This window comes from Spodoptera frugiperda, chromosome 10, assembly GCF_023101765.2.
Source record: "Spodoptera frugiperda isolate SF20-4 chromosome 10, AGI-APGP_CSIRO_Sfru_2.0, whole genome shotgun sequence".
NCBI lineage: Eukaryota > Metazoa > Arthropoda > Insecta > Lepidoptera > Noctuidae > Spodoptera > Spodoptera frugiperda.
In genome coordinates this window covers 5,472,858-5,496,050 of record NC_064221.1, presented here as the reverse complement: position 1 = coordinate 5,496,050, position 23,193 = coordinate 5,472,858, and the positions used below count along the sequence as shown (strand labels likewise).

The window sequence follows — 23,193 nt, the reverse complement described above, 5'->3', positions numbered from 1 at the left end:
CAAAGGTTTAGACAACTGAGCTTTTTCACTATAAAGGCGATTATCACACTGCCACGCATCACGCTGCTGTTGCATATCGACGCACCTACGCGCGTATTTACTGGTGTTCAAATCTGCATCATCGTGCGGGCTTTCTATACAAATGGTATTATTATAAACACGCATTCCCGGATTTTCTTTAGTTGCTTTAACAAGCAATGTTCGAACACGCATTCACGCACTACGCTACGTGGTACGAGGCAGTGTGTTAATCCCCTAAGAAGTCTATTCTATTTAGTCAACTCCAATCTCCACTCACCAGTTCTAACAGAAATCTTGGCAGCAACCATGCGGCCGCCTATCACAGCGAGACCAGTGCAGAGCGCGTGGCCAAGGGAGCCACCGACCACCACGCCGACCGCATGCTCCCTTGTCGCTAGCACAACGGTAGCAAGCTGAGACCTGTCCCCCCACTCAGCCAAGAAGGTCAGTGACGCAGCCTGCAGTAACACCTTCAACACGGCGTTTCGTTTCCGCCGCCTATTCTCCACTTGACCTTGCTCTAACATGTCTAAGGTCTCTTCTTTTTCTTCCTGGAATACGGAAACATTGGTTAGTTGGGGTAAATTGGGTTGGGAAAGTGGTGATTGTTGTAGCTTGGTATATTTTTGATAATCATGTCCAAATTCATGGTAATTTTGAATAACCTATACTTGGTGCTAGGAGACACAAATTTTGACTTTACCTTTGGTGTTATAAATATAATTTCGAAACTTATCCTAAACTAGAAATTGAAACAAAATAACTGTCTTCAGAAGAATTTCATTACCCTAAATAATTGTTTTCTATCTAATCATTTAATTTAGAAAGAACAAAATATATTCTTAAAGGTATGTAGTTACTAAGAAACAATCATGAAACATTTTAGCTAGAAGTGGAAGTCATTTAGATATCACCACTTAGTCACCTGCAACTGGACTAGTCTAAACAAACAAGGATATAAAACAACTCAGTCTTTCTATTTGTTATTATCTACTCTAATGTTAAGTAAATTAGGTTACAAATCCTTTATTTTGCAAAAAGTCAAATATTGTCACACTATTCTAAAATTAGTCCACACGTCAGTACAGACTAGGTTTAATTACAGACATGTAAATACAGATAGTACATGCTAAGCAAGACAAGAGGCTGAAACGACAAATATTTATAACAATGAAACGGATTTGTGAATAAAAAAACAAGATTCGCTTGCAAAAAAACAACATTGCCATGAATAATCTGTGGTGACTCGTGTCTTTTTACATTTCTTATGTCATTTTGAATACTAGGCTTTTGAGTATTGTGTATTCAGCCTTAATGATACTACAGACGATATACTTCAAAAAACATTGTGATGAGGCGAATCAAAATGCGTGACATTCCAGGCTTCAAATATGCAGTAGACAAGATATGCAGTTGAAGCAGCATTTTTGCATTTAATTGGCTAAAACTTGTGAGGTTACAGCGCTGATAAAATGAAAAAGATCGAATTTTATAACCAAAAGACTTCAATGTAAACCTAAGACTTGAAAAAGTCATCAAAATAAGATATTTGAAACCTAAAGCAGAATAGCGTGTCCAGAAACTTTAACAAAAAAGTTCTGCTTCTGGTCAGGTGAGAAAAGTATGAATGAATGAGTAAAGTACGCACTAGAGCCGGTATTACACAATCAAAGGTTAACTAATGCAATATTTACTATTTGATGGTGTAACGCCTGTCTAAACAACATTCTAATCAAATGCTGAATTCCTTTGCATAATCGATTCAATTCATCTATCGAAGCCTTTCTCGAAACGAATAATGGTATGGTCTGTGCATAACAGAACGTAAAAAAGCTAAGGCTAAAGAAAAAAATAACTATGGTGTCATTCGTACTGCCAGGCATAATGACGTAAGATCACCCTCAGCGGTTCTGATTGCGCCGAGCTGCCCGCTACGGGCTCCGCGGGGGACACTCGCCCTCTCTCCACTTCGGGGGTCGGAGGCCTCGGGCTTTGGGTGCCAGAAGTCACCACCGACGTCGCGTCAGGGGAATTCGAACGCTCTTTTTGCGCTTCCTGCAGTGTCAATACTTTTCAATCTCGGAACGGCGACTCAATCGAAGTTACGCTCCATATTCAAATCTCAAACCGTTAATTTTGACAGACGAAAAAAGGAACAACTTGTCAATAATAGTACTGGCAACATTTTAGTTGCGACGTTTAAAAATCCCCTTCCCCTTTGTACGCAAACAAGATGGCGCATCGTGCGAGCCGGTTATAACTGGGTCAATATAATAAAAATAAAGAAAGGAATTCAACATTTGCAGCTACACTGGCATTAAGACTGAAAAGAATCTACAAATACTTAATTAAATCATAAACATTATCTTATCTAATAAACACTGTTCTGTTTAACGAGAGATTTCTTCAGTTAATTGACCTTCATTAACTAGTTTGTATGGTACTTGCGACTACAAACAACATAATCGGAAAATCTAAAATCAGGCTATTATTGCCTGATGATGCAGTTTCCCACGAACAAGCCAAATATATAACCAAAATCCATCTTTTGCATGCTTTCATTATAAAAATAATTAACCTTAGGCACCATTACTTAAGATTACTTCATTAGATACAAAGATAGGAAATCAGTTTACTCGATAGAGATCATGTAAGACAGGGAAGATATTAAATTCGATTAGAGGATAAATTTTACAGTGTGTCATGATACGATAACATGGTTTCGTGTGACGTACCAAAGATTTAATGAGAGATAATAATACGGTAGGTATTACAATTTGTGTAATGGAGAATTTTAATGGGCTTTGTTTCCGATATGCATTATCAGTTTAAATGTTTTTTCATTATTTCTGTTAGGTTTAAGGCTAGAATTGTGTTTGGGTTTTGATCCATTTGCTACAGACATGGGTATGGTTTTACCATCACACTAAATGTCTGGACCATAAAAAGATTAGGATATTTAAATATAAATACAATACAAGTTCTATTTTATAGCCTTCTAGCTTTTACCAGTGGTATCACCCGCGTCCCCGTGGGATAAAAAGTAGCCTTTGTGTTATTCCAGACCATAACCTACTCCTATCAGTTTCATCCTGATCCCTTCAGCCGTTTTGACATGAAGGAGTAACAAACAAACGTAGGTACAAACTGTTGCATAATATTGGTAGAAAATAGGACAGACAAATTCTTTAAACAATATGACCAATTCAGCAAAGAAGAAGATTATTATTAATAGAGGTGTTGAAAGTAAAAACACTAAAGAAATTCAATCTGATAAAACTAAAAAACTATTTCAAAGTCATCCATATTAAAGACAACAGTATTGCAAATTAATAAATAAAAATTTGCAAAATGCACAATTAACTAACAACAGACCGGACACAATCTCTTTGGTAACAAAACAAAGGTTACGAAAAAAAAAATAAATGAAAAAAATCCGGTGAACGTATAAATTGGCATGGCCAAGAAACTATTGCTAATCTATGGTAACTATTACTAATTCCTATAATCCATTATTCGCAAAACGTAACGGTGATATTGGACTATGCAATGGAGTCTCGAAGTATGAACAAATTCTCTTTCTTTACAATATAGACTGCACTGCTGGTGCGGTGGATTCCTACACGGAGCAACTCTTTGTGTGATCCACAAATTGTTGTTTTGGGTCTGGGTGTCATGTGTATTTGTGAACTTGTATGCACCCACGACACAGGAGAAAATCATAGTGTGGGGCAAAAAATAGATGAGCAATGTTAAATATCTAAGTCCAAACTTTGAATAATATAAAGTAATTCACGATTGATAATAAACGTGGTTCATTATATGTAACTGAAAGTAAAATAATTGGATAAAAAAAATTGTACTAAATTACTGAAAGACCAAAGAAATCAAACAGATGTATGAGTGTAATGTAGTAACGATGTATCAGATGTATGAAGTATTTTGGATGGGATGAGAATAATCCTTCTGTTAAAGTAAACTCATATGAATACTGAATAGTAAAAAAAATTAAAAGGACAGACAAAAAAAGAAATTATTATTATACTACTCCACTTCAGTGTAGACCCCAAAAGAACTAACATTCCTCCCGCTTCAGAATTTTGCCTATCACAAAAAAAATATCTTTGAATCGATTTAATTATAAATTCGTTCTACGTTCTACAAATTAATCTAATGATATTGTAGGAACGCTTTAAATAAAATAATTAAATAACGATTAATCATAGATTATAACAATTATCTCTGTCACAGATAGGACTGGAATTAATGAAAGCCGCAAATTCGATAAATGTGAATCAATAATTTTGATTTCCGATATATTTGTACTAATTGGTTTTTAATGAAGGCATGTTAATGTGTGGCCCATATGTACCGGATTATACGTAAAATGATATTGAAATTCATGAAGAATGTGACGTAGGAAAATTTTCAATATTTTTAGGGCAGCGATTATCTTTTAATCGTCGATAATAATCGATAAATGTTTAAACATCGTATTAGAGGCATATAGTCCCCAACTAGGAGTAAAAATACTAGAGAAATTATTAATGAATATGGAAATTACGAGTGATAAAAATATATAAAAGAAGAATTAATTTTAATTCGAAAATATCGAAATGAGGATATCAATAGACGGCGAAACTTCAAGAATATTTAAAATATCATCAAAAACTTATGCAAATTGTTTTCGTCGCAGTCACGTGTTTTGATAAAGCCTTTCTATCTATCGAGGTCTTTAGCGCATGCGCGTCCAAATACTCTTCACTCGCCAAATAAATTAAACAGTATAAACACATCCTTGGGCCATTTCAGATAGTGGTGTAGAAAAACCTAAGTTAAACGAAAAAGGGGAAGGAGATTTCAGTAAGAAAATAATTGAAAGTAAACTATCTAGACAGTACTTTGCTTACGGAAGAAAAATAATTACGTAAAATAATTCTGTATCACACTTCCCTAAATAACCAAACACTCAAATAAACGACGTTCTAAAAAAAAGAAAAATCAAAATTACAAATCTCGATTAAAACCAAAAAAATGGCCGACATACCTGATCTTCTCTTCTTTTCAATTCACTTTGTACTTCTTCTAATTCTTCTTGGCCTTCGTTGGGATCCATTTTCCAACCGTCCCTTAACATTTTTATACCAAATATCGCGAACAACACAGCACTTGCGTAGTAGGTGTAGACTCGAGGTATGACCGTGGCTATCCATCCGAAGGCAGCTGATAGTATTGTCATGAACACCAGTGCAGATATGGCACCAGCAAAGACTATGATCCTCGGATGTTTCATAGCCATAATAGCCGCTATGAAGAAGGTCTTGTCTCCCAATTCCGAGACTACCACCACGGAAAGGGAGGCAAGGAAACCTTGCAGGAAACTGCCCTGGATCGCTGCTCTCTGGAAATAGAAGAAAAAGATACGTTTTAGCTGTGTTGAAGGAAGCATTGTCGAGGAACTTTCTGGTCTTTTCTGGACTCTGGATACATTAGCAAAAATTCTAACGAAAACTCTACAATCCATATCATAATTTTCATTCAAGGGAAAACAATCTAGATTTTAATCCAGTGTTTTACAAACAGACAATAATTTTCCTATGTTGTATTATACACATACTTCAATATGTCATTACATTACTCCTATTTCTATCGCCGTCCAATAGATACACAAGAACAGGATCATACATATCCCGTCTAGCAGCATTGGTATAGAATTTGAAATGCATCAAAGCTACACTTTCATAGACATTAAGAAAATACCTGTTTCTAGCAACATTCTATGTTTCCACGGAACTAGATCGAGTGAGCTGTTACCAAGCCTTACCTTTAAAACCAATATATGAATACCAATAATAATAAAACTTACTTATTTACCAATAACATACCAGACTTGAACTTTTGGAAAAACTAGTTTAATAATATTTTAGATCCTTTTTCTAGTGTTGTTTTCGAATTAAAACTACTTAACATACTGATTAAGTCAAAGTTGAATCGCTAACCTTCGTCATAAATCTGTCTAGTACCTACTTTAAATGAATAACAACTATCCATTCATCCGCAGAAGTCATCGTATACATTTCAATAACTTCATTCGAGAAACTCAATAACTACAAGATCATTCATCAGTAACAAATAATATACATCAGCTACCGACCCGCCCCAGCTTCGCATCGGTACAATGGTGATATATTACGCATGAAAGATTTTTACGTATAATACGTAAAAATCTTTCTCTTAAATCACTCCATCTATTAAAAACAATCGCATCAAAATTCGTAGTTTTCAAGATTTAAGCATACCTACAAAGGGACAGAGAAAACGATTTTGTTTTATACTATGTAGTGATCTCTCTCTCTCTGGTCGGCCCTTCATGTCTGAAAATCGTGGTCATGGTGGGTGATTCTGGCGCGCACGAATTGTCTCCATCGGTTTCTGTCTGATGCTATGTAGTGACTATGTAGTGATAAGTATGGAAAAATCTAATAAAACAAAGGGGAAGTCCTAAGGCTTAACATGTATCATCAAATTAGTTCATCACATCATATAAGTGCGATGACGTACATGTATCGAATCATGCCAATTAGATACAGTCTGTATATAGTCAGTATGGTGACACGATAGAAAACTGGTCACATTCGATTAAATGAAACATCGGGCTCTCGAAGTAGTTACCTATGTACCTATATGGGTATACTACCCTTACATAATCACGAAGTCTCCAAACGCTTCCGTATCTGTTTGCAATAAACTCAAAAACTACTTAACAGATTTTCATACGATTCGCACGAGCAGATAAAGTGTTCCTTGAATAAGGATTTATTCATTCGGAAGGCATGACTTACAGATAGCTTAGTCAGTCTACTTCAATAACATAATCAGTAAAGCGTAAACCTTTTTCTCAATATCTACCAGAAGACTTAGTACGAGTTTCTTTTACGTTTAACGAGAGCGCGCTCGGCGCTGTGATTGGTTGGCACATTCGAGCCAGCCAACCAGAGCGCTCTTGTTTCGATTTCATTAAACGTAAAGGCAACTCGTACTAATGGTACAGGTCGGAACTTGGTCATGGTTGAGAGGAACAAGAGGCTACAGTCACTTTTTTAGCAGACCCCTTTTTAGAAACGGACGCGGAAATCTTCCTGTAGACACAAAACAATAACATTTTAAACATTTAACCAGATAACAAGGTTCCTGTGTAATCTCAATTTATATTTGCACGTACGGCTTCTAATTTTATGGGTCTGATAATATTAAATTACCGTGCAGTAAAAGATAGCATAATAACGAAGCTTAGCGCGTAATTGTGTTGTGAAAACGAAAGGAAATATAGTAGGGTTTATCATATATGTTATTAGTGTTATAAACTCGAGTCTAGGAGGACTGTATGAGAATAATTTAATTTATAAACAGATGGTTCATGTTTGTGCATTGTGCATAGCAGAAGGAATTTTAGGTACTTTCTTCTCTATTGTTTCGGAACTGGGCACGATTTCTCATTCACTGGGTTTATTCAAAATAATATATTAATCGTTTCATAAACGTGGTTGCCAATTCATTGTTTCCCATCATTAGGTATTACTTACCTAACATGATCAAACGGTAGTAAAACAATTTCAACTAGTGTAAAAGTATTTTGGAAAATTCGGTCGGTTCGGTCCAGAATTTGACACGTTTTGTATGGAGTTTATGTCAAAATTGTATCTCTAGTAAGCAAAAAATCTCTAGATAGATAGGTTAGTGGAACCACTATTGTCCAACTTAGAACCTACTAGCTTCTGCCAGCGGCTTCGGCTGCGTTCCCGTGGGAAAAGTCATCACATATCATCAAATCCGTTCAGTACTTTCAACGTGAATGATGGACCAACATCCAAACATGTATACAAACAAACTTTCACATTTACAATATTAGTGTGATATTAATAAGCTTAGCTTAGTTAAACCACTTTCGTATATAAAAATAAATTTTAACCAACTTATAATTCAGCTGTAACACCCCAAAGAAAGTTGTGAGACACCGTTGTTACCAGGAGTTATTGCGACCTCGCAAAACTCAGAACCGATTGTATTTTATTTTTCAAATGCACCGCACGTCTGATTCTTGGCCACGCGCGATGCTATTAGCAATGCATTGTTGTTTTAGCAGAGTTATAAATAGCACATCTTTTTCTTGTACAATAGATAGGTACTCGTTATGGATACATGTATACGTTATTGGTAATTAAAGCTGTCTCTTCTATTCATTTTTCCAATGACTTCTCCCGCCTTGGGCGAGGCGAGAGGGAGTGTGAAAAACCACCCCGTCCTACTCATGCTTATCGAGCCGGAGAACCCCGGAAACCCGCTAACCCCGCAGATTTTTATGTGTTTGGGCGGAAAACGAGCAGACATTTTATCTGATGGTAAGCACTCAGCTCAAGCAGTGGAGTAACAAAAGCGTTGCCAGTGCAGTGGAGAAATTGAGCTTCTGGTTCCTCATTCACACGGCCGAATACGCAAGCGTTGTTTCACGCCAGTTTTCTGTGGAGCCGTGCCCAAGTCCATTCATGGGAAAGCCATCTTTCCCATGTGAAACATAGGTACACAGGAATTCGTATGATCTGCTGAAGATAGTTTATTCCATGCTTATTTGTTTTGTTTGATTATTGTGACGTCATATGTTGCACGTTAGACACTTGCATAATATACACGTGGCTGATGAGTGAAGTACGCTGTGGAAGTGGAGTGCGGCGTAAAATAAATTACATAGGGCTGCCACAGCACTATAATAAATAAATAATTGGTGCCTTATTTATACATGCGTTACTTTCGCATAAATATTGTAAACTAGTAGATTGAGTACTTTTGCGGTGCCGAATAGGACCTATAGTTGGAATACCTAGATTACGGCATTAAAATTATATACCAAACTGTACACTATGGATGCATTAAAGTGATTTGATTTGATTTGAAAAACTATCCCACCGTATCACCGTATCGTTTGATTCGCTATGAACTCAGAAACTACTAAACAAATTTTTATACAGTTTTCACCGGTGGATAGACTGATTCATGAGTGAATGAATTCAAACCGGAATGAACTTTAGGCACATTTTACTCCAGTTTATGCATTAAAAATATATATAATTTTTTATCTAGGTGAAATAGTACTAAATTTTGTAAGACAATTATAAAGTAGTTACATTGTTGTTAATTTATTACAAAAGGTATTGTTTCATTATACTTGATAAAAGGTAGATAAGAAGATTAATTAATAGTTTTTAGGTAATTATTTATCCGTTTTTGTAGTCAAGGTCTTAAACTAGACAGTTGGTTGAGAATTGTATTTCAATATTTCTTAGATAACTACCACAAATCAACTTAGAGGTAAGGCGGACTACCTCTGGAGCTGCGGACTACCTCTGGAGCTGCGGACTACCTCTGGAGCTGCGGACTACTTAACGGGTTTAACGGGGCTCCGGCTCGAAAAGCAGGAGTAGGAACAGGGTGGTTTTTAGTCAGTAAGAGTCTGACACTCCCTCTCACCTGTAGGTTAAGTCTCGTCCTCTCCATTGGAAGATGAAACTAAAGAAGTAAAGTCTGATGGATATTTAGAAGAGAAAGAAGAAAAAAGTATACTGGAGACTCATTCTCTTTCTTCTGTAGTTTTCGGAATACATGTATATTGTATAATGTATATTAGCTGTAATAGACTAATGAATAGAACATTATAGATCGAATGAGGAATAGAATAGCTATGTAATCTACAACAAATAGTTATAACAATGATACGAGTACAAATATTGACTGACTTTGGTATTATATAATGTCATAACGCAGTAAATAACGTAATTTGCGTAATAAATGAGATTCTAGTTTCTAGATGTAACTGTAATACAATCGCAAAGCATGGGAAGATAGGAACTTTAGAAACACGGGTTAACGCTTTCTGAGGGAATGGGATGAAAAGCCATACGCCACTGACTCTAACGTACTGATTTTTTTAGAAAAAATTCTTCCTTTAGTTCCTTATCCAGCCTGAGAATGTAAATAATAACCAACCACAACAATGTAACCCAGAATTGTATTGTGAACCTGATTAAATAAGAGTAACCTATAGAGTTCCTTGCTCGTTCTTCTCCATAGGAATCAACACTTTGGAACGAGCAAATAGCTTCACTAGAGGACTGACCGATAGACAGACATTTTTTATTAATATTGTACTATTTACTTTGACATTAAAAAGTGCCTTCCCGGTCTATATGAAATAAATAATTTTGACTTTGACTTTGTATTCGAAATTCATGACTTCTTAATCGAAACTCATGACTTCTCAATCCACAGTCGCGTAAACCTACAAGCTACAAAAACAAAAAACGCATTCAGAAAGTCAGTCAGTCACTTTGAAACGAAACAAATACTAAAACAGCTACAGTCGGTATTTCCACCGAGTCGTATTATCATAAATTCAAGTTAGTATGTACATAGATTAGTACATAATGTACGTTTTTTATTACATATTTACAGTCATGGCGTGTTGGGCGTCTTTAAACGAAGCCATGTCCGACTGTATGCGTATTTTGTGTAACATTGACATTGAATTTTATACGAGGAAAAGACAGGGGAAAAAGAATTAATCCTTTGAGAACCTTTATATTTTTTTATATACATTTATTCATGTAAATGAGAGGATATTTAATTTTTTAGACCTACCTAGTAAGCAAATAAACCTCCAAAACTGGTTAACATGACATGATCTTCCAAATTTCCCCATAGCATAAAACTAACCTAACCAAACATCAAGAAGAAAGATTTTTTCGATGCAAACAAACGATCAATTGTAGGTACTATCTAGGTATAAGAACAGATATTAAATCTAGCTGCATAGCAACTTATGCTTTGTGTACATATTTCGGTACATTAAATAAGTTGTACATACGTACGTACATAAGTACCTATTGTTAGGTACAAAGATTACTTATCAAAACTTCCTCGAGATACCGTCTGAACGAAACCATATCTGCATTATGAGATCTATACAAGAAATGCGCCATCTTGTATACTTTTAGTATAAAATAATAATAATGTTACAAAAATATTCTCAGTTGATCCTAAAACAATACGTAACCTAAGGTTTGTCTGTTAAAATAAAAAATTAGGCGAGAAAGTCACCAAATGATTTCTACTGGGTGAGACGGGAAGGAGTGTCAAACTCTTACTGACTAAAATCCATCTCCTGCTTCGAGTCGGAACCACAATAAATCTACGCTTCTCATTACATTTCTAGCCATTATGTGATAAATTCCATTAATGATTTAAAATTTTAGTGGGAACTTCTACCAGTTTCAAAATATGGTAACAGATTTGCACTTTATTACATTGATCCTACATATTACATTAAACAGCACAATCGTAAATTTAATTATTCTTTATACTTTACAATTACAAAATTGTCTTTTCATTTGTTCACAGTGTTCTTTTGTTAATACCTGGACATCGGTGTTTACGAACATAATAATTTAATAGGTTATATTTTTGAACATGTAACTGTTTTTGTGTCTCTAATAAATAAAATAGAATAAAATAAGCATATAACATATGCATAACTGGCAAAAGGTGAAAGCAATTCACACTTCAATCTAGATTTCAACTTTTCTAACCTCCAAAAATCTCTAGTCTGACTTTGTTTTATCGATTTCGCATCAATGAACGATAGGACGAGATCCGATAAAGTTTTGACAGTTCCCGTATCTTATTTGACATGTGTTTATTCACGTACACACGTAGGTTAAGATATCTTAATCAATCAAAGACCTGTATGATGACGATATTCCTAAGTCTGTCACCTAAGGGCAATACTTGAAATGTCTCAATAATCTGTCGATACATTTGGATGATAGAGATAAGATTTTGGTACATTCCACATAGAGACGAAGATGAAATTCTATCTCCATTATAAGTAGTCTAAATCGAAACATATCGAAATCCCCTGAAAAATCCATATCGGATTATCAAATGAAGTTAAACAAACCTTTTTTTATGACGGGGCGAAACCTTTAAAAGGCGTCTAGCTTTCTGGAGATAAAAGACTTTGAAAAGTGGGATTTTCACCTCACTAAAGCCTACCACTTTGTGGCTACCCTTAGCACCTGTAAGGGGCACCGGGTACTCTAATAGACCTGCTCCGGAGCCCCTACGGTATATAAACAAATCTAAAGTAAGTTAAACCCTAGTTCTGCCCGTGAAATATTTTTCCAAAATAACAATGACACAAACTATTTATCATACCAATGATTATTCACCACAAGGGGAAGACCATTTTCAGTGATCGGTAAAACCTAATAATGTCAAGAGTTGCGGTTACCATATTTTACGAAAATAATCACACGGCATCACTAATGCTAAACTTGTAAATATCCCACGAATTACAGTTCACGTGTTATTAGACACATGAGAGCACCCGACATTCGAAGTAGCTATAGTAAACATATCGGAAGCCAGCGAAAATGAACCACGTGTCCAATCACGTGCGTGTCGAAACCGATTCTAGTTTTCCATCAAATCGATGTCAAGGCTAAAGGTAATGAATGATATAATAAATATTGAAGAAAGCCTCTGACGTCAATTCCTTGCAATTGGAGTTTGAACTGCATTCAAACAGAACAACATCCGAAATTCGTATCGTATATCGCGACTCGTGACGCACAACCGTGGACATAAACATCTAAACAAAAGAAAAATCCCCGATACTAACGCAAAAAATAGTTTTTAGTAGCAGAAAATATGGAAAAACTGTACAAATCTGTTATAATTTGGACTATAATTCAGTAAACTATGACAAATATTCTTAATGACCCCTCTCAATGACCTTAGTACGAGGTCGCTCGGTAGTAAAATGCGTCCGATTACGGATAATGGGGTATGGAAAAGCCGACGGCACGGCTTTTTCGTGAATTGTTGTTAGTGAAACGATCACAATTTGGAATATGGCAAGTAAATTAATTGAAAGGGAACTATATTTAAGTATTTGTAAAGGGTTCATTGGCCGGGGTGTTCTCGGAAAATAGTTAGTTCAACGATCGAACCTGCCATGTGATTTACTGAGTAATAAACTACCTATTGTCCGAATTGAATCAAATTTCAGGAACTGTTTTGTGTAAATGTGGGCGTAACGTTTAGTCTATTTAAGCCTTATTTTCAATACCTATACAAGGGTCAATCTCCAAAACGGACGAGTTCATGTGATCGCTCTGGTGTTTTTTAGGTATGGATACCTATTTAATGGTAATTACGTATCTCATTAAAAATAACAAAAACAGAGTTTTGAAGATTGTCCCGAAAAACGTAGTAACATGGATATATCGTCACGCCTTTCTCCCTATTCTAATTCATTTAGAAACGAATAGGATTGCGAATCCTCTTTAATATACTATTGTGCAATTCAAGAGATCGGACTAACCTTTGCGATAGATAATTGTAGGAATCTTTCAAATTACCTAACATAAGTGCTAGTAATTAACTATTACCGTTTTAATCGCTGTTTAAATTACTAACGACAGCTTCATATGTGCTAACATAATTATAGTTAAGTGCTTATCTAGTCTAAAAGAATAATTTGAAAAAAAAAAAGTTTTGACACGCTATTACTAGAGGTACCCTTTCACGCTTACGTTGTGTAGTGCACAATTAAGTTTAATTAAAAAATTATAATTGTGCCCTATTATTATTATAAACGCTAAAATGAGTCACGTAGATAGATAGCCTAGATTAACACATTATGAGTAATTATAACCCCAAACACGCCATTTTCAGGCATTAACAATTAGGAACAAAAGATGGTCATATTCACAATTATATGGGATTCATACCACATCTAGCAAAATAATAGTCTTTAGTGACTCTACAATAAAAAAAAATCCATTATACAATATTTCAAATTAAGAATTACGTATTGTAACCGCAAACTTTTTCAACACTGGTCAATTTAAATATAGATTGCAGTTTGCAACATTATTTCTCATTATTAGAGTAGAAAAAAATCGAAATGCCATAGTGTATCATTACGTAATAGATCATAACGTTCACATTGGCAGCATTGGCGAAACCCATATCCGAGATAGAAGAAAAAACAATACTAGTTAAAAAAAATAAACATTGCGACTAATGAAAAATTCATTATATTCCCAATAGATTTTGTAAATGCTTTCATCAGCATTTATCAACATAAGTAAAGGCGAGAAGAGAGGACACAAGTTTAGTAACACATAATTTATTTTTTTAATACTTAATGAGCTCTATTCAACTAATCAAGCCTTTACGTTAGATATCTACAATAGAGATACCTGAGAGTTGTGGTAAAAAATATCGTAAAAAGGGGTAAAATTCCATACATACATACATACTTACATACATAACCTGACGCCTGTCTCCCATGAAGGTAGACATAGACAATGGAACGCCAATAGCTACGAATCTCACATACCTCTTTCGCTTCACCAACAGTCATTAGTCTTTTCATGCATAATCGTCGGTTAAGGGTACTTTTAATTCCAATTTGACCTAAACAAACAAACAAACATGGAAAACTAAATACCTATAGGTGGGTGAATACCAACACGAACGAAAAGGTTGGTAGAAACGGTCATTAGAATTATAGTTACAGATGTATGAAGTCTTTTTTTCAAAGGGATAATCATCCAATGCCTTCTAAAAACATATTTATACAATCCAATTAAAACATAAAGATAAAGCACTATCAATAAAGACCTACAGAGAAAAATAGCTCACTAGCGCCATAAAAAAAGACAGTCCAATAAAAATTACGTTTAAACACAGAGCAAGGTGAAGTTATGAGCCCCGCCGCGGAAATATAGGGCCATGAACTTGATTGTTATCGTATCGATCTCAGCTGATTTGTTTGTGCGCCTACACTGTTATGTAGTAGGCATGTAGCTTCGATACATACAACTGAATTTAGAAATCATTAGCACGTGCGAATTTAGAAATCATTAGTTAAGTCTTTAACTGCCAATAGAAAACTGTTGAAGGCAAATCCTCCGCTAATGTCGGTCACCGGTGACCCCCGTGGCGTCTAAAGTGTTAAAATGTGGGAGATACCACGGACGACCGGAGTGATATCACGGCCTCACATAAAACCGACGTGAAACAACGCTTGCGTTTTGTTTCATTGTGTAACGCCTCTGGTGTTTCGGGTGTCAATGGGCGGCAGCGATTGCTTACCATCAGATGATACGTCTACTCGTTTATTGACTTATAACATTAAAAAAACGTGCACGTCTTTTAGCTTATATGAATACACAAAGGGGTGATTAGGAAGCAAACTTTGCGTCTGAATTTGAGAAAATCCCAATTTTTTGGTTTTTCAGTAAAGTGTTCGCTTTAAGTGGTAGTAAGTAAAATTCCGGACTAATTTTTGACACTACGAGAACAGGTAGCGATGTTTAGATATTGTCTGTACAATCTACCCGTACGGAACAAAAGCGTGAGTTCTTTTTTATGGCATAAGCCGGTAAACGAGTAGACGGATCAACTGATGGTAAGCAATCGCCCATGGACACCCGAAACATCAGAGGCGTTACAAGTGCGTTGCCGGCCTTTAGGGGGTTAGTGTCGGGAAATGGGGTAATTGGGCCTCCGTAAACCTCACTCTCCCAACGCAAGCGTTGTTTCACGTCGGTTTTTTGGGAGGTGTCACTCCGGTCGAGCCGGCCCATTATGGGTCTTACGCATTAAGTACGTAAACATACTAATATTTGTTATTAAAACTATAGATTACAGTTTGCCAAACTCACTACTGTTACCATGACAAAATTGGCTCACGATGGCAGGAAGTCATCTGAAAGATCGCGTGTTTCGTAACTGAAAACAACACGTGTTTACATTCACATTTCAGTTATGCTGTGAAGTCGTTTTTGGCAAAGAAGAGGAAATACTATAGCATATTACTTGACATCAGTACATACTTATAATAAAATTCATGGGGTTAAAGTTCGATGTTAGTACGAGTAGGTTTTACGTTTAACGACATAGCATTCGGCGCTCCGATTGGTTGGATCATTCGTACCGGCCAATCCTAGCGCCGATCGCACTCTCATTTCGTTTTCATTCAACGTTAATCAAACTCGTACTACGAGTATAGACCTAAAAATTAGATTCAATAACGTTTAACACGCAACAAAACAACAATTCAAATCATTCATCATCCTTTTCATACATACTTTCAGTTACATTACACAAGGTTATTTCTTTTTCACAATACAAAATTAGTGAGTACTTTATGAAAATAACATACACAGGTACCGTGTCTGCTGTAATATTAAAAAACGATGTTACAACATTTTGCCAAGGTCAGTGCGTGCGTTCGAAGAGCAAAGCTCTTTGCTTTACGTCACCGACAGCACTTTGAGATTAACTATCTCTTTGCATGTTATTTTGTACTCACGTTTATAGGTTCAGGAATTAACGTGTGTATCTGTGAATACATTGAAATACTCTACTACTAATTAAATTAATAGTTATAGTTGTTTTTATCCGGTATTATTGAATTTTTCGTGTGATTAATAAAATTCGAGAACAATTCAGCTTCTCTAAAAGTAAAATGTAAAGAATCTAATGTTGCACCTAATTCAATTTTGCCGATAGCAATACGAAATCTGAAAACGCACCCACTTGAACCACAAGTACAAAAAATAAACAGGTTTAAAAGAGTTTTTGAAAAAAAAACTTTCACAGTGTATTTGCCAAAAATCATACGATATAAAGTACTTAGATACTCAATTACCTTACATGTACAATGTACATCCAATGACATCTCCCGCCTTAGGCGAAGCGAGAGGGAGTGTCACTCTTACTGACTTAGGTGGTTTTTAATCACACCGTTCCTACTGCTTTTCGAGCCTATCTTTATACTTTTTTTTATACCTATTAAAGACTAAATTCCCAAAACACAAATACTGCAGATAGTTGCGCAAACGCCGAAAATCCTGTAATCTAAACTGACGCAGCGACACGTGAACATACTGTTCTAATTTCGTTGCGAACAAACATAAGATAATATTTCACTATTTACATTGCTAAATAGTTTTTTAAACATAGTCTTTATTTTATTATTGAAGGTTCTTAAGTAGCACGTGTTACGTATGGAAGAAACTAGAGTAATTTTCTTAAGATAAAATTAATGTCGGCTGATGTTTATAAAACAATTAAAATTATGATTGTTGAGGTGGATAAATGGATCATTATCCTAACCAGGTTTTTCCTTTTTCCTCCAATTAAGTTACGTGTTGGTTCCGAGTTAAATGTTGACTAATTGACGTTGGATAATTGTAACTGCAACGTCACGCCTTTTATCTCTGAAGAGGTAGACAGAGGTACAACTGCACATTTCGTTTCACCATTAGTCGTACCGTTTTCACCATTTTTATTATAAGTCCCATGTAATAGTGCATTTTGCCATATACTGAGCATAATTCCAAACTCTGTGTAGCACTGAGTAGAGTACTGAGAATTTTCGAAAGCCCTAAAAACGCGCAGTAATACTTTTCCGGATAAACAAAAAACCCTTCTAAACCCATTTCTTTACAATTTATTTTCGCAAATTATTGCTCACGTGATTTTAAGACCAAAAATATCCCCGACCTTAAACTTTCTTCCCAAAGTAACTCACCACTAGTCACCCGGATCACATAAACAAAACACATCACGCATGTTACTACAATTTTACACACCCTGTGCACTCCTCCTATTGTCTGATAGCTATGTTTGACAAACTGTTGTTAATTTAATTAGTAATACACCTAGCACGTAAACATTGTTAAAGTACTATTTAATGACTCGAGAATATATTGAAATAATGACAATATAAGTACATGCCTTAACAATGGGATAATGGGAGATATTTTTGTGTACTATGTGTTTTGTTTAACGCACACATACTTAGACGTTAAAGTTTGCGTAACAATTAAGGTTTTTATACATCCAACGAGTTAAAAGAGTTGTCATAAGACGTTGCTTGTTTTTTTTTTATTTTGAACTAACTTCTGTTAGCAGCTTCGCCCACGTCTCCGTGGGATTAAAAGTCCTATCATCCAAGTCATAGCTAATACCCTGTTATACCAAATTTCATCAAAATCCGTTTAGTTGTTTTATCGTGATTGACTGGCAAACATCCAAACAAATAAACTTTCACATTTATAATTTTGCAGTATTTTCGACGCTATAAGTAAATAAATTCAAGAAAAACGTAAAATTAAAGGTTTTATGGTTAAGCAAATATATAGCATCACCAATTTAAAAAAAAAATATCCATCACACTTTTCTGACTAACAAAAGCCTCGCTACAGAGTGATAGGGAAAAACCAACAGTTAAATAGACCAATAAATTAATTAGGTACTAATAAATTAACTGTCGGAAAACCTGCAAATTGCATTGAACATCATAAAAAATACAAGTCATAATTCCTTGAATAAAAGTAGGGCCATATCATTCTTAGTAAAACAATGACATATTTTCATGAAATCTGTTTGTTACAGTCTTTTACCATGAGCAATAATGAGCTTAGATTTAGGCCACAACAAAATATGAAAAGGATTTTATTCTTTACACAAGAAAACACATATTTTTCCAAAAAATACTATCATTAGTTGAATCAGATCTTGGCATTTAGCGTTTTATACTTTGTCCCAAAAAGCTTAGGCCTTTTAGTCAGCAATTTGTTAGACAAAGATCAATAACAGTTATGTTCATAAAAGAAACTTAATAAAGATATGACTTCAACTAGTGGTTTTTACGCTCCTGGCAAGAGGAAAATGATATCTATCACTATATTATAAAACAGCAATCACTTAGATCAACGAGTTCTGCCTCTTGGACGAATAGCATACTATAAACGATATTTTCGACTTGAAGAAAATAATAGACTTAATTTGTCATTTATCAATGAGTATTTGTGCATACATTTTGTCGAATCTAGAAGGGTTACATATAAAGTGAGGCCGTCTTCGAAAAACCCTGTAGCGGCGACCATCGACATGACGTGGAGCGAGGAGAAGCGGGAAGCTCAAGATCAATCAAGATGGAGGACCTCTGTGTACCTCTGTCCCTCTGCCTCATCTAGGGATCATAGGACCTTAAGCCAAGTAAGTCAAGAAGGTGTACATGTAAACGATTCTAGCGAAAGATTCAAATTTTCCGAAATGTTATGTATGGTTCTAAAGCAAAAAACGTCAGAGAATTTATTGGAACTGGTCATAAGAGAGGCTGGTCAAAACGGAAAGGATCGTCAGAAAGAATGTAAAGGATATCCAAAGTGGAAACAAGTCATTGTCAACAGTACCTTTGAAAGTGGACAACAAAGATGTTTTCAGACTTCTGGCAAAGAACGTCACCACCAGTTTGCATTGGATGCATGAATCACAACCACAATATAGTAAAACAATACAAAAACTTGCCACCATTTTGTGTTCCGTTCTTTTACAAACAATATTACGTTGTTTAGTTTTGAACTTTCAAATTGGTTTACTTTTCACTTCAAAGTGATTCATATTGAATTCATTCACAAAGATTGTTGACTAACATTGTGTTATGTCATTATTAAAATTGGATACTTTCTACGTATCTTCCCATTTACATTTTCTTTTTTATGTAATAGGAGGCAAAGGAGAAGACGGTCATCTGATGGTAAGCGATTAGCGCCGTATATGGTCCCCGATCTAGATTTTACCAAAATATTATGTTTTTAGTTCTATCGAAAGCATTAATTACCATATTATCATCTTAAACGTAAAACTACATTATACCCATTTGATATTCCGAAAATGTCTACACAAAATGTCAAATGCGAATAGCATGGCTCTCCCAATAGTTGGTAATATGAATTCAAATTCACGAAACACGAAACTCTGATACCAAAACGTAACCCAAGGTAGCATTAGGTCTTCGCATTACAATATTGACTACAGATCTTAAGGATATTATACATTATTTAAAGCTTTTACACGAAATACATAAAAATATTTTTTTATGTTAACCGGTTCTAATGGGCTTATTTTGTATGGTCATGAAAATTAAGAGTGTGTACCAAATATCACTTCGAGCGGACGCCAGGAAGGGCGTTAAATGCCCATTACAAAATTTGACACAAACCAACCGGTCAAGCTAAATAGCTTGGAAATTAATAAAGATTTCTTTGAAATGCAGGTATGCACATGTATAGTTAAAACGATAGTAACCAAGGGACGGATCGTAACGTATCGATCGGTAGTAAAGAGACCATTGCATGCAACAGAAGCAGACTAAAAAAAGAAGGTAGGAACAGGGTGTTTTTACTTTTTCGAAAGTTTGGTATATTTTGTGGAAAATTTGGAATACAGGACATTTGGGTTGTTTAAAAGAACCGTACAGTTGTTTGTTAGTTCTTCTCCAGTGGAATCTAAAACTTGGAACGAGCATGATTTTGCTCCATGTCTATAATATTCGTGAATAACATAATCTGTGGAAGACTTTAGAACATAGAAATCCGCCGTGATTTTAAAATAAATAGACTAAAGAATTTATTGCTACTTTTTCTCCAAAGCGATATGTACCATTTGGAACAACCATATAACTATATAAGATAAATGAATAACTTTATTGTTTTTGTTTGATTTAATTAATAAAGTACCTACATTTCTGTGTGTTATGGATGTTACATAATAGCAATCACAATTAAATACGCATTTACAACTTCAAGTTGCGCCGGCGCATATATAATAATTATGCACAAAAGTACATAACATACCATGTAATTATTATAGCCTTGCGTAAAGTGCATATTCTCAAACGTTGTATAAATTGAGAAACATTTTAGTTTAATATTTGTTTAGCAAGGAGAAAGGGAGTTTGATAAGGGAAAAGGGGAGAAAAAGATGGTGGGGAAAGACATTGCACCGATCCTAAACAATGACATATGAATAAGTAGGTGGTGATTAGCGGTTTACGAAGTTCCATTTCATGTATATCGGACTAATGCCAGTTTTCACTAGTCTCCGAAATTTTAAGGAACCCCTAAGCTAAGATTAAGATAGGTGACATTTAATAATAATTTGGTTATAACCAATCTTTAGGTGACACCTAACACAGGTAAGGGGTTACTTTTAGTGCTCAAGGATTGAGGGATTTGGCCAGACTTAAAAAAATTGAGGCGATAGAGAAATATGAACCGGTTTCCTTTTTTTAAAAAAAAAACTATTTTATTTGTTTACACAATTAATAAAGTAACGGATTAGCAAAAACATTGCGCAGTTTAATTCATAATAGATTAAGGTATTTGATTGAACATTTATGCAAGCAGCTAGGCTATTGACCCGTCGACCCATTCATACAGATTACATTGACATTTCGTGAGAACAACGTTTATTAAAATTTATACGAAATCGAAATTATTGCAAAAAAATAATAAGCAACATGAAGATTCGTGTTGATTGTATTGAAATTGACTGTAAAGCAGTTGTTTATTGGTAATGCTACAATAAGGTTATTTGTTATAGCTTTTCTACTAAAGAGCTGAGAAAATCTTGATAATTTTTGTCTAGAGACATATGGGCGTTCGAAAGCACATTTTTGTACAATGAAAGGGTAGTAAACGTTCCAATTGACAGACAAAACACCATGGTACCATAAGAAACCTCTGCTGCTTAAATTATACCCTTCTTTAAGGGGGAAAATAAGCCAATGACTTTTCCGCCTTGGGCGAGGCGAGAGGGAGTGTCATACTCCTACTGATTAAAAATCACCCGCTAAGCAGTTCGCAGCCCCGGGGCTTAATTTATACCTAACTCTACATTCATCAATCTCTTCATAAACTCTCGTCAATTGAGTAAAACCTCTTTTTCATAGAGATTTTTTCTTAGCTCATCTTAAATCATCATCATCATCAGCCTGTTCTCTTCCACTTCTAGACATAGGCCTCTCCAATGGCAAGCCACTAACAATAGTTTAAAATTTTAACAAATTTTTCATTTATACTATAACTGTCAATTTTCCTTTGAACTCGCTCCGTCCGGGTGGCTATAATTATTTTTGGCAGACCTAATTGCACGGCCAGGGTTACCGCCATTGAACCAACCGTTACGTGTATTGTTTTGTAAATTGGTCACAGTACTATGTAACAGTAAACAAGCATCACGCCTTTTGATTTGAAAAGGTGTAGGTAGAGTTGGAGTATTATCTACATTAACTAACTGTACAGTTACGTATTTATTTTTTGAGTGGGGAAAATCATTCAATGACTTCTCCCACCTTGGGCGAGGCGAGAGGAATTGTCAGATTCTTACTGACTAAAAACCACCCCGTTCCTACTACTACAGATCGAGCCGGAGCCCCGGTAAACCCGCTAGGTAGTCCGTAACTCCGGATCAGGCATCAGCCTTACTGGGTCCCATTTGCGTATATGTTACCAACTTTTTTGTAATAAGGATTAGATAGAACGATTCTTGAACATTTCACGTTATGTCGATCAATGGAAAGTATTAATAAAATTAGCAACAAAATAGACCAGGACCTAAAGAGATTTATCCTATTCAATAATGTAATGCGTAGAATAATTATGTAGCAATAATACGTAAGAAAAACTATAAAAAAAATAATGTCCTTCCATTAAAGCGAATCACGTGACACAAGGCGTAACTGCATATTACACCATAGCGGCATTACACTTGGTAAACACAAGATAACTAACGAGAGAACCTCGATCAAACTAGTAATATAAGTAGCAATTAAAACGTAATTTCTATGACAACTACTTAATAACTCTTTACTGTAGTGCCTCCTATCATAATAATTACCAACAATAACACTATCAATGAACGAATTACACAATTTTGTTGTAGAAACACTGCATGTTATGCCATTATCAAACTATGTTTATACTACACTATAAACAAACCTGGACTATTAAATCCGTCAACCAGGTCCTGATGTCAGGCGCCGCAGTCGACACCTCCGGCATCATCGTCGTAGAAAAGTCAATCATGTCGGTAACATTCATTTTGGAAAAAGTTTATTATAAGGCAGTCCGTAAAATTTTCTTCGCACAAAAAATCACTGTTCCGTTCCCGCCAAATGTACGAACTGTCACATCGCGCGCCGATGAAAGAGTGTTAATAAAAACTGATAAAACTATCATTTAAATATCATGA

The 23,193-nt window shown here is 35.3% G+C and overlaps 1 protein-coding gene across 6 annotated transcripts in view; it reads right to left on the bottom strand.

Moving 5' to 3' along the window:
• The window catches only part of LOC118277307 (transmembrane protein 165), a 53,399-nt gene that overhangs the window by 5,949 nt on the left and 24,257 nt on the right, over positions 1-23,193 (bottom strand). For 2 of the 6 annotated variants that reach the window (XM_035596039.2, XM_035596040.2), the window contains exons 3-5: positions 5,069-5,422; positions 1,921-2,076; positions 299-572 (exon numbers count right to left, since the gene is read on the bottom strand). In XM_035596039.2, the coding sequence (XP_035451932.1) occupies positions 299-572; positions 1,921-2,076; positions 5,069-5,422 (784 nt within the window). Of the gene's footprint in view, positions 1-298; positions 573-1,894; positions 2,077-5,068; positions 5,423-22,940; positions 23,144-23,193 lie in introns of those variants that run through there. The other 4 variants (XM_035596041.2, XM_050696651.1, XM_050696652.1 and 1 more) reach the window with 4 other exon arrangements.